General features: G+C 46.2%; 1 protein-coding gene across 2 annotated transcripts in view; it reads right to left on the minus strand.

Annotated features, from left to right (window-relative positions):
- RICTOR (RPTOR independent companion of MTOR complex 2) overlaps positions 1 to 11480 on the minus strand; it is a 178563-nt gene extending 167083 nt beyond the window's left edge. For both annotated transcript variants that reach the window (XM_034774897.1, XM_034774896.1), the window contains exons 1-2: positions 11249 to 11480; positions 11093 to 11140 (exon numbers count right to left, since the gene is read on the minus strand). In XM_034774897.1, coding sequence (XP_034630788.1) covers positions 11093 to 11134 — 42 coding nt within the window. In that variant the 5' untranslated portion in view covers positions 11135 to 11140; positions 11249 to 11480. The remainder of the gene's footprint in view (positions 1 to 11092; positions 11141 to 11248) is intronic.
- Positions 11481 to 13395: the final 1915 nt, after the last annotated feature.

Consider the following 13395-nt stretch of genomic DNA (forward strand, 5'->3'; position numbering starts at 1 on the left):
GTTGCAAATTAATGCTTTAATGGTTACCAACTAATGAGATTCAAACTTTCTTTAGGAAAATAACTAAAAAGCAAAATAATTAAAAAACAATTATTTAAATTAAGGTTTCCTGCGTACTGATTTTAATCAGTCCACCTTACTGTGATAGTATGGGAGGTGGTCATCTCAGACAGGTCCCAATTATTTAAGGTTTTATAACTCTGGGTGAAGAAGTGTTGGCTTTGAAACTAAAGGCATGTCTACACTTGCCATTTAAAGTGGAAAAAGTCCCTTTTTTGCGCAAAAACCATGGGAGAGCCTACACTTGCCAATGACTTTTTGCGGTGAAACTCAGAAGTTTCACTGCAGAAAGAAAACCACGTCCACAAGAGGCATACAGCTCTTACTGGTGATGCTTTTGTAGTGATGTGCAAGTGAAGACACATTTGTCCTATTTACATAGCTTTTAGCCTCTGCAGGATATCCCACAGTGCCTAGGTGACCACTCTGGCCAGCAGCTCTGCTGCTTGGTAAACAGACATCCACCCCACACCCTGTAAAGCCCCAGTAACTTTGAAACGCCTCTTCCTGTTTTCTTGGCAAGTGCTCACTTATCTAGCCAGGTAACAATGCCTGCTTCACGGAGCAAACAATCCCCTGCTTGGAGCAATGCTGAGCTACTGGAGCTGATCAGTGTTTGGGGAGAGGAGGCTGTGCAGGGCCCCAGGATGCCCCGCGATCACCCCTACCCCCCTTCCCATAACACCCATCATCAAAATGGAGAGAGCTGTACTGTGAGATAGCTGCCCTCAGTGCTCTGCTCTCATCAGCGATAGAAGTGCTGCAAATGTAAACACACTCTGATGCCGGTGGAAGTGAGTGAGTACACAAACCAGCGCTTTTCTTTCACCGCTTCACTATCACCATTGAAACTGACAGCACAAAAACTCTGCAAGTGTAGACATAGCCTAAGAAGCAGCCAATGCAGATAGAGCACAGGTGTCATGTGTCGCCAAGTGAAATACACCACATTATAAGAGCTGCCGCATTCTCCCAACAAACTCAGTTTCCATTCCAGGTAGATTTAGGTATAGCTCCAAGCAGAGTGCCTTGTGACAGTCTAATCCTGATGTAACCAAGGTATACGTTACGGTAGCCTATTAATAGTTCTAATGGATAAGCCTTGAGGATGGTAGAAAGTGCTTTGGTTTTAGGCTTCTTCTGGAATTCCCTTTGGCATCTCTTGTAAAATATGCAAAATTTCAATGTGGTTTTACCCTGAATGTAAAAAAAAAAGCTCCCACGAGCTGACCACATTGCAGATCATACAATGCAGCAATTGGATTCCAAGCAAGAATTAATTCATGGACGTCCTATGGTTTTTGTTATACAGGAGGTAAGACTAGATGACTACAACAATCCCTTCTGGCCTTAAACTCTATGGGCTTGATTTGGGTATTTCGAATACTGTGTTGGGTGTTCCAACCATTATCTCCCATTTCAATACAGGTGCTATTCTACATCTAGATTAGCTATCTAGTTTGGAATTTAATCCCTATTGACTTTTATGATCATATGAATGGGGTCAGCATTTAATGTGACCTCCCTTTTCAATCAGGGTTCCATGTAACTCACAAAATGCTATTATCAAAACTATTAGAAAGGATTCTTAAATTCTCAGACCCCTTCTCACATTCTAGATGTTTCTTCTGCCTGGAGGCCACCAGGGTTCAGGACTGAGCTCTGACAGGGTGGAGTTGGTAGCGGCCACGACACCCCCTGAAGTACAAAACAATGATTGAGGTCAACATCTGTTACTTATTCTTAGCCAGAAACAGAAGAGAAACTCGTCACCTGAACTCTTTCAGGGGGGTATGCAGTAAATTAACATAGTATACCTCACTCAACCCTTCTGGCAAGTGTTAATTTTACTGGGAGAGAGGTACGAGGACTGAGGTAAACTCACCTAGGAAGGTGGCTCATTACTGCATCCAGATACAAGAGGACAGGAGCTAGGATGAGCGTTCCTGACGTAGGACCATCCAAGCCTCTGGCTAGATGTAAACTTTATGTTCTTTGTTAACATAAGCCAAAATCCAAAGAGAGTTTTTTTGACTTACACAACATGGGGACTTTGGGAGGAGGTTGGGTAAAAATCCTGATCATAAAGTGCATTACTATGACTTTGTTGTGCAGTAGCTCTCAAGAGCCCCCCGTCAGATTGGAACCATATTGCATTACGCAGTGTAAAACCATAATAAAAGAAAATCTCTTGCATTTTGGGAATGCTAGGCAGCTCTTACATAGCATCTCAGCAATGGACAGTGCCCAGAAGATATGCCCAGAAAGCTACACCAGCTTCACGTGAAGCAACGCACTCTGGGATGTCTTATCACACAGATAGCTGGGAGGAAGGAAGGCCAGCCAAGTGATGACAGACATAGTTGGGGACCTTGACTGCTTTATGAACACTGGTTCAAAGCTAGTTACTCAAAGACAATGAGGTGCCAGCCTAGGCCTCTTGCACGGGCAAAGCACAGTTAACTGCCATGTCTTTAACCATATATTTGAGAGCCATTTTAGCCAAATAATTGTAAGTTAAAACTTGTTCTAAACAGGTTGTTACCGATTAAATGTATTACAAATAATGAGACCCCCTTGGAAATAGAAATGGATAATGATTATTTTTCTTAATCAGATATTTCAGGTTATTTCAACAGTTTTTTTTTTTTTTTTTTAATATTTAGTTCTCTCTGAATGATAAAAAGTTTTTTTTTTTTTTTTTTAAAAAGACTATCAAAACAATATTTTAAATAGTTAAAATATTAACTGCATCAGTGGAGATGAGCCGCTGTAGCGCTGGTATTGAAGAAAGAACTCCCCCATCTGCATAACAAATCCACCTCTGTGAGCAATTGTAGCTATGTCGTTGGGAGAATCTCTCCCACTGACATACCGCTGTATGCACCAACACTTAGGTCGGTGTAACTTACATCACAAAGAGCGATGGCTCTCAACTTGCAGGTACTCTACGAGGAAGAACTCACACTGGGAGGAAAATGGTATATCGTCAGCCCCACTGCTAGCTCTTCCTCAGCCTGCACACGTGGGGGTCCTAGCCAAACAAGGCATCCTGACCCTGGAGGCTTCTATCCAGGTCCTGGTCCTGACTTGCACAGAACGCAGTTGCATGTTCCAGCTAAGAAAAGTCAGGCAGGGGGGACCACCCAGCATGAGAGGCGTCTGTTGGTGGAGTTACTCAGGAAGCAGGTACGAGGGCTACAGGAGGAGGTGGGTCATCTATGTCACATCTGGGAGCGACATCGATGAAATGCATACAGAAATGCCCAGATTGGTGGATGCTAGCCAATTAAAGAAGACTATAGCAGCATCAGAGAAGGAAGCAGAACTAGCTGCTCTACTGGGGGGCAACTGGCAACCTCGGGCAGTAGATAGTGCTCCATCCCCCACCCAAGACCACATCCAGGTCAAGAACTGGTATGCTGTATTGGCAACAGGAGGAGAGAATAAGACCCTAATGACTGAGGAAGAGGAGCAACCTGCCCTTAAGGCTGGGAGACTCACAGCCACCACACCCAGGAGGAGATATAGGGTGATGGTGACCAGGGACTCGCTTCTGAGGAGGACAGAGACATCTATCTGCTGATCTTATGGGCCAGGGTCCTGCCTGGAATCTGCACCTAAGACATCATAGAAAGGTTGCAGAGACTCAGCTGTCCCACTGACCGCTACCCCACACTGCTCATCCATGTGGGCATTAATGATATTGACAAGTATAATCCTGAGCAGATCTACAGTGACTCCAGGGCTCTGGGAGCGAAGGTGAAAGAGTCAGGGGTGCAGGTGGTGTTCTCAGCCATCCTCCTGGATCAAGGTAAGGGCCCCTGCTGGGACACACATATCCTAGAGATGAATGTCTGGCTGCACAGATGGTGTTGATGGGCAGGCTTTGGCTTCCTTGACCACAGGATGTTGTTCCAGGGAAGAGAACTGCTGGGAAGAGATGGAGTTCCCCATGACAAAGTGGAAGAGCATCTTTGGTCACTGACTTGCCAACCTAGCAAAGAGGGCTTTAAACTATGGGCTTATCTACACATAAACTGCTGCAGCAGCACAGCTGCGCCACTGCAGTGGTTCAGTGAAGACCTACAATGATGGGAGAGGTTCTCCCATTGGCATAGGTAATCCTTCTCCCTGAGAAGATACTCTGTGGGTTAGGATGGTTTAACTGCTTCACTTAGCGTGTGGATTTTTCACACCTCTGAGTGACATAGTTATACTGACCTGATTTCCTAGTGTAGACCTGTCCTAAATAAAAAGGAGGTAGGGATCAGACGGCTAGATGTTGGGGGTTGGAGGGAATGGAAAATTACAATACAGTCACAGGAACAAGAATGAAAATGGTGGGGAAAGTCTGCCAATTTCTTAGATGTCTATATACAAATGCAAGCAGTATGGGGAACAAACAGGAAAAACTGGAAGTATTAGTACATAAGCTACATTATGAATTATGACACCATTGAGACTTGGTGGGTTACATCTCATGTCTGGAATTATTGTATAGAGGGCTATAACTTGTTCACAAAGGAAAGGCGGGGGGGGGGGGAAGGAGGAGGTGTTGCATCACACAGGCACCAACTTTTCAATGTGCCGGGGAGTATTCGGCCCTGGCTCTGCCCAGGCCCCATCCCCACTCCACCCCTTCCTCCAAGGCCTGCCCCGCCTCTTCCCACCCCATTCCACCCCTCCCCCAGCATTCCACGTCCTCACTACGCCCTCCCAAAGCCTCCCGCATGCCACAAAACAGCTGATTGCGGCAGGCAGAAGGGTTGGGGAGGTGCTGTTAGCAAACTAGAAAAATGTTGTCTAGATGAAATTTCTATAAAGTGGTTGCATAACTGGTTGAAAGACCATACTCAAAGAGTAGTCATCAATGGTTCATTGTCAAACTGGGAGGACATATCTAGTGGGGTCCCAGAGAGATCAGTCTAGGTCTGGAACTATATAATTTTTTTCTTTAATGACTAGGACAAAACATGCTTACAAAAAAATCAGCAGATGCCCCTGAGTTAAGAGGGACTGCAAAAACTTTGAAGGCCCAGGATTAGAATTCAAAATGACCTTGATAAAGTGGAGAACTGGTCTGAAATCAAAAGATGAAATTAAATAAAGATAAGTGTAAAGTACTGCACTTAAAAAGGAAAAAATGCACAACTACAAAATGGGAAATAACTGGCTAGATCTGGAGGTTATAGTGGATCACAAATTGACTATAAGCTAACAATGTGATGCAGTTGCAAAAAAAAGGCTAACATCATTCTGGAGTGCATTAACAGGAGTTGCACATCTAAGACAATGGAGGTAATTTTCCCACTCTATTTGGCACTGGTAAGGCCTCAGCTGGAGTACTGTATCCAGTGTCCACTTTAGCAAAGCTGTGGACAAACTGGAGAGAGTCCAGGGGAGAACAACAAATATGATAAAAGGTTTAGAAACCCAATCTATGAGGACAGGTTAAAAAATTGAGCATTTATAGTTTTAAAAAAAAGGAGACAGAGGGGACACCTGGTAAGGGTCTTCAAACATGTTAAGGGCTGTTATAAAGAGGGCAGTGATCAACTGTTCTCCATATCCTCTGAAGAGAGGACAAGAATTGATCAGCATAGGAAGAGAGACTCAGGGTAGATGTTAGGAAAAACTTTCTAGCTATAAAGGATAGTTAAATCACTGGGAATACGTTTCCAAGGGAGGTTCTGGAATTCCCATCATTGAAGGTTTAAGAATAGGTTAGGCCAACACCTGTCATGGATCGTCTAGATACACTTGGTCCTGCCTCATGGGCTGGACTAGATAACCTTTCAAGGTTCCTTCCAGCCCTACATTTCTATGATTCTATGAAGGGCCTACAGAAGAGTCAAATACTGTTGCATTTTTAGTGCAAGAAAACATCTTTGACAAGGAGCACAGAATGGTTTTCACAGTGGTCTGACACGATGCTGCAATCATAGAACTGAAACACCTCCAGAAATAAAAATTGCCAAAGCACAAGGCATTTTCTCCCCATTATATTAGTATCAGATATTCAGTTGCACACACAGCCAGAATGCCTCACTGTTCCAATGGCCCAGAATGGAAAGTGGTGGCCTCAGCTCATTGCCAAATAGAATTGCTAACTGACTTGGATCTTGTCTGTGAATCTTACTAGTCAATATGAATGAATCAGTTAAAATTCTTTTACTACAGTTCCCTTGGATATGTTGTTTTAACTTTTTGCCAGGTTGTTTCACATCCTCAGCCAATGGCAACTTCATATTGGGTTTTTAGTATACATTTTGTTTGAAGTACATTACAAGAACTAACAGAGGTGTTAAGATCAAATGTACTGAAATCAATTAGATGTTGTATGCTCTCTCTATTAAGTGCATGTACAACATGTGAAACCTGAATGTACAGAGTCACAAAGAGTTTCTGGCCATACGAAGCAACCATGCAAGTGTTTCACTTTATACACAAGTAGCCACTCCGACTTCAGCAGTACCAATCATGAATGTGTTTGCAGCATTGGGAACTTAATGGCTCATTTTGTTCACAGAACTTACCCACCACAAGTAGCAATCTACATTATATGTGTGGTAGCCAGCATTAAAAACAAAATACCACAAAACCTCTTTAATTTTTTATTAGACAGGTGCAAAAAAGTATGAGAACTTTGTTTTTCCAGAACTAAAAAACATAATTGATCTTGGTGACATTTTATTTTGTAAGTATGTTATGTATGGCCTGAGACACGGTATGTCAAATTCCAGCCTACAGGTAAGTAGAACTGCTTTATTACTAACTTCTCAAAACAGGGGTCATAGCAAAAATTACCCCCCCCTTTTTTTTTTTTAAATTACTATGTAAACCTGGAGCTACTCTGTTTCTCTGATACAATTACACATGAAATGGAAAACCTTATAGCTGTTGCTATAATTCCTGAAATATTTTTCTAACCAGTATCCTATTTCCATTATAGTGCACAGTCTATTTTGACACTCTGCTTCCATCACTTCCCCACCACCCTACCTCCTTGTGAACATGCAGCTATTCACAGCATCAACATTAAGATCTTCTGAAGCAAAACATTTATATTACAAGCATCAACTCAATGCAATCAGGTTTATATACAAAATGCAACCCTCATTCTCTTCCACAGATCAAGAACTTTAGATAAGAACATCTCCGCCTTTAAACTTGGGGGAAAATATCAATGCTGCCAGCAGGGCAATTTGTTTCCCAACAGTCAGAGAAAAACCCAAAAAACAGATAAAAATATACACTAGTCCTCAACAATGGAAGTTTAACGATGTGTTAGCTAGGCAGTGGTTTTGTATTTGCCTAGCACATGGCTTATTAATGTTACTCCTGGGGGAATTCTGCACCACTGCATGTCCGCAGAATTCATGTCTCCCACTGATTTCTTTGCACCTCTGCACAAAAATGACTTTCTGACAGGGAAGCTGCAAGAGCAGTCACACACCACTCCCTAGCTGCCTAGGTACGTCGTTTCAGGCATCCGGAGCAGACAGCGGAGCGGTAAATCACAGCAGGGCTGGGGATGCCCCAGCCAATGGCTCCTACCTTAAGCCAGGATCAGCTGCTAGTCCCAGCTGGGCTGGAGGCAGCAGGAGAGGACAAGACTTCCTCTTCCCCTGCAAAGAGTGGCTGGGGCTGTCTCAGACCCACCCCAGAAACCTTCCCCAGCTGCAGGAAGCTCAGCATCCTCCCCTGCTTCCTGACCCCATCATTCCTCAGCTGTACAGGGAGCTGCTCCCCCATCCACCCACGCCGCCGGCATCCGGACCTCCCATACCCAAACACCCCCGCCAAGCCTCACCCATACACCCAAACTCCCTCAGCCCTGCACACCTGAACCTCACCCCATTGAACCTCAACCCCTGCATCTGGAGCCCCCTGCACCCAGAATCCCTGCCTCTGAACTCCCACCCCTACTCCCAGACCACCCTCCACTGGGCTACCTGCACTCAAACCCACCCCATGATGAGTCCTACCCCCCTGCACCATCCTGAGTCCCCACATCCTGCCCCCCCACCACTGCCCCCTAATTAGCTTCAACAGGTCCCCCCCCCCCCCCAAGCCCCACTCCCCTAGCACCCAGTCCCCCTTGCTGAGACCCCCACACCCCTCTGCTGAACCCCAACCACTTTCACCTGGAAGCCCCTGCAGAGTCCCGTTGCCCCTGCACCTGGAACCCCCCTCCCCCAAGCCTCTGTGCATCTAGATCCCCCACACACCTAGACCCCACCCCCCCACTGAGCTGCCTGTACCCGGATTGTCCCACACAGAATCCTCTCACCCCACACCTGGATCCCCCCACATTTGCATCCTGCCTGGTTGAGCCTGCCTGCCCCACACATGGTGTGCCTGGCACAGAGGGGCAGGGCCCCAGCGCATTTCTGAGGTAGGCCCAGGCCTTGTGCTGTGTCAGGGTCGGGTGTAGCCTCATCACTGAGTCTGGGGTGGGGGGTGAGGAGGCTGCAGGATGATCGCCAACCTTTGTGCAGCCAGTGGCCTGTGCTCCCCAATGCCATGCTGGAGCCTTTGCATTTATTAATAGACAAATAAAACTTGCAGAATTTTAAAATATTGTGCGCAGAATTTTTAAAAATTTTTGGCTCAGGATGCCTTCAGGAGTATTAATGTGTAGCAAGTGTCTTTGTAGCATCGTAATATTTTGCCACAGAAAAGAACGTATGTTTATCAAGAGCCAGTCAGTAAACTTTGAAACAAATTAACACATACAGTAATTACGAGATGAAGTGTTTTTTTAAGTTCTAATATGGTGACAGGAAGTCCAGAATAAATATGTCTTAAGTAGAGTGTCAAACGATAAAAAAAAAAAATTATTGCAATTAATCACAAGATTAAAAATATTGTCACAATTAATCACAATTTTAATCGCACTAATAATAATCCAATACCATTTATTTAAATATTTTTGTGGGGGAGCGCACTGTCTCTTTAAGCAGAGTATTCAGGAGCCTGAACACTTTTTCAGCCAGCAGCAGCTGCTATTGGTAGCACTCACTCCCGCGCCAGCAGCAGACAGGTTCCCCCTTTCCCCGACCCCAGCTCAGCAGTGACTGGGAACATGGACGGGGCCCCCTCCCCAGCTCTGCACAGCAGACAGGAAGCAGGGTCCTGGTCTGCAGCAGCTTGGCCATGGATGGCTCCATGGGGCGCAGGGGGAGAGGAGACAGGGAGCAGCAGTAGAGCAGGGTGGCAAGAGGATGGGCACCCATGCCCCAGAGGCACGCAGCAGCACCCCCTGAGCACAGCACCCTGGTGTGTGATTAATGCTCATTAAAAAAACACATTAATGTGTTCTGAGTTAATCACATGTGAAACTGCAATTGACAGCCCTAATTATTTTTTATTAGAAATATTTGCATTTTAAAAAAGAAAATCTTCAAGTAGAAGCATGAAGGGGCATAAAAATGTTTATTATATCTGGCATATAATTACCTTGCAACTCCAGCTACAACCGTGCCAAGAGAACGCCTGTTCTCACTTTCAGGTGATGTTGTAAATAAAAAGCTGGCAGCATTATCTCCCATAAATGTAATCCAACTTGTTTGTCTTAGCAATTGGCTGAACAAGTAGCAGGACTGAGTGGACTTGTAGGCTCCAAAGTTTTATATTATTTTGGTTTTGAGTGCAGTTATGTAAAAATTAAAATTAAAACAAAAAAATTCTACATTTGTAAATTGCACTTTCACGATAAAGAGATTGAACCACAGTACTTATCTAAGGTGAATTGAAAAATACTATTTCTTTTATTTTTACAGTGCAAATATTTATAATCAAAAATAAATATAAAGTGAGCACTATTCACTTTGTGTTATGTGTTGTAACTGAAATCAACATTTGAAAATGTAAAAAAAAAAAATCCAAAAATATTGATAATAAATTTAAATTGGTATTCTATTATTGTTTAACACTGTGATTAATCATGATTAATTTTTTTAATCTAGTTAGTTTGTTTTGCATTAATCACTTGAGTTAATTATAAATTGACAGCCTTTGTCTTAAGCACTGCAACTGATCATACTAGAACAAAACAGGTACATATGGGAAGAGACGGCTATATGATCGATCACAGCCACAAAATCATTCATTAGAAAATGCTGAAGCAATTCCAAGCACTATCTGATATACAACACTGCTAAAATGAGGTGGATCTGCAGGTTGGGCTGGAGGGAGTAATGAGGGAGCCTCTGGAAAGGCAACTGGAGTTTAGAGTACTCATCCGAAGAAGTGGGCTGCAGTCCACGAAAGCTTATGCTCCAATAAATTTGTTAGTCTCTAAGGTGCCACAAGTACTCCTGTTCTTTTTGTCTAAATTAATAGACCTGTCCAACCCCCAAAAGCTGTAAACAGCCCCATCTGCAGCCAGTAAATAATGACCCTTAAGAAAGGCCTCTAAAAAACAACTACAGAGGAAGGAGGTAAACGTACATCTACCAATAACCCATCGGGTCCCGTCCGTCCGTCCCCCCGTCCCCGACACAAACAGAGGTGGCGGAGGAGAGCTCTACATACCTAGCAATACCCCACCCCAGACCCCGCCCCTTCACTGCAACAGCTGTCCAGACTGTAAGATTGAAAATAGCATCCCTGTGTGACTGCAGTTTGGTTACACACCGAAGCACAAACGGATCCCCTGACTAGAAGTCTAGCGCCCCCCGCCCCCGACAGTACCAACCAGGACAGCGGACTAGCCGGAGCTCCGCTCTCACCTGGGACGCCATCACTATGGCAAGGCCCCTCCTTCCCACAGAGCAGTCACCTCCCCTGGCTTTGGCGGACCCCCGGGACGCACCCAAGCCCCTCGCCCAGGGGCGGGGCGGGACATGCCTCCCCCGGCCCAAGCCCCTCTCCCCTGGCCCCGCCTTAGAGGCAGGGTTTCACCCACCTCCCATGGGGTAGGGATGGAGCTGGACTCCTAGCGCACCAGCGACCCCCCAGCCCGGCCTCCCCAGGGCCCGGCCCAGCCCACCCCCGGCACGGGGCGCCCCCCGGCCCCGCTTACCTCGGCTGAGATCAAGCGGGACGTTCTCCTCGCCGCTGTCATTCCGACCTGTGTGGGGGGGAGAAGCGGAGAGCCCGTTAGCCTGGGCGGGGAGGGAGTGATGGGGCCGGGGGAGCAGCAGCGGCGCCTCCCGCCGGGCCTAGCCGGGCTCCTTACCTCGGATGCGGAGGTGCCTCAGCGAGCGGGCGCGGAGGCTCACCGCCATGTTTACGGCCCCGCAGTCACAACACCGGAAACCTCGCCCTCTCTCGCGAGGAGACCGAGCCGCCGCCGACTCCCGCGGCCCCCGCCGGCCTGTCGCGAGGGGGCGCGGGAACGCGCGGCGGCGAGGAGCGGGGTGGGCGGTGGGGCCTGGCGCCGGTGAATGACCCCGGCGTGCCAGAGGGGCCTTGGCTAAACTCCCCCTCTGCTCCCCTGCCCCGCCTTTAGAGAGGAGGCGGGCAGGACACCCACACATCGCCCCGCCCCGGCTAGGGGGCTTTCCCTCAGCACCCTCCAGGGGGCGTTTTCTCCATTCGCTGCCCCCTTTTCCCACCAGGGCAGGGGTGGGGGGGTCTCTTCACCCTCTGCACATTGGCATCATTTACCCGTGAAGGCAGCCGCCTTCAGTGATGTGGGGCTCCCTGCCCCCCCCCCAGCTTTGCCAACAGGGTTGGGGGCCTCTTTGTAGCGCCTAGCTCGCTCCCAAACCTTTGTGTGCTGTCTGCTCCCCTCCCTCCTCCAGCCACTTCAGTCTTTCACAACGTTGCAAACCCCCAGCATTCAAAAATCCTGAGATTTGACTTAAAATGGTGAGGGGTTTTTTTATATAAATGTGTGGGGGGGGGTGTTAAGTGCTTTTTGGGGTGATTTGTCTACTGGGTACACTTGAAACACATGTTCACGCTCCTCTGCAACCATAAGGGATGGCAGCTCTTTTTCCTTTTTTCTTTCTTTTTTTAAATTGGGAGCTGGAATTCTCACTGAATTCCAGGAGCTAGGGCTTTAAAAACACCTACTGTCCCCAGCCTCACAACAAAAATCACAACAATTGGTAAAAGTCAGTATTGCCAACAAGTCACTAGACTGGATTGCTGCTGTTTAAAATACTTTCGCAGCCTTGTAACTTTAACAGACTTCTCCGGCAGCTTTACCTCTGACCTGCTAAGTGGTGAAAATGAAAGTGTTGATGAAAAGTCCCAAAATGGCAGATTCAAAGAAACAGTTTAGAAAACTCCAGATGGCCCCTGTCTACTTACCCTGTTGTGCTCCCTTCAATCTAATTCTACACTTTTGTAGAATATGTGGCAAAATGCCTTCTTTTCCGGAGAGCTTGCAGTGCTGGAAGCTAACTTCCTACATAACTGTTCAGCCACCCCATCTAAAGATGTTGCTTTGGTTTGTCAAGTGACATTACTTTTTTGACTCCCATCACAAAAACTCCACACCTTCTATACCCTCATGCCTGCCCTATTCAGGCAAAAGCCTAAATAAGTAGAAGTGCTTTACAGCATGCACTGAAGGTCAGGAAGCTCTGCTTCTGAAGGATCACAGATGAAGCAAGTTCTCAGTGGATGGCTCTACACATAAGAACACCAATGTCCTGATATTTCAATCTCTGCTACCTTGAACGTCACAAGTAGGGTTGCCAGTTTTGGTTGGATGTATTCCTGAAGGTTTTATCATGTGACATGAACTTTAATTAAAGATTAATATTTAATTCCTAGAGATTCCAGGACAATCCTGGAGGGTTGACAACCCTGGTCTCAAGTGATCTTAATTGCTGTGATCACTAATGGAAAGAAAGCCACACAGCCAGGATAGAAAATCATATGGAGCTGTATAGATCAAGGTGAACACCTTGAATTGCATCTGCAAGCAAATAAGAAGTTAGGACAGTGGCTCTCAAACTTTTTTACTGGTGACCTCTTTCACAATAGCAAGCCTCTGAGTGCGACCCCTCCCTTATAAATTAAAAACACCTTTTAATATATTTAACACAATTATAAATGCTGGCAGCAAAGCAGGGTTTGGGGTGGATGTTGACAGCTTGTGAGCCCCCATGTAATCACCCCGCAACTCCCTAAGGGTTCCCAACCCCCAGTTTGAGAACCCGTGAGTTAGGATAATAACTTTGTGCCCTGCAGCTGATACTACTAACTAAGCAGATTACCAGCCATTGTCCTCTCTCTGAAGTCTACCCAGCACCCCTGGGATAACTGGAAGGCTAGAGGCATCCTGTATTCTGAACTTTGGGAAATTATGGCTATACTTCAATAGCAGGAGAGTCAATATCCATCCTCTCACCGTGCTTCTTCTCATCC

Source organism: Trachemys scripta, chromosome 6 (genome assembly GCF_013100865.1).
Source record: "Trachemys scripta elegans isolate TJP31775 chromosome 6, CAS_Tse_1.0, whole genome shotgun sequence".
In the NCBI taxonomy this organism is placed as follows: Eukaryota; Metazoa; Chordata; order Testudines; family Emydidae; genus Trachemys; species Trachemys scripta.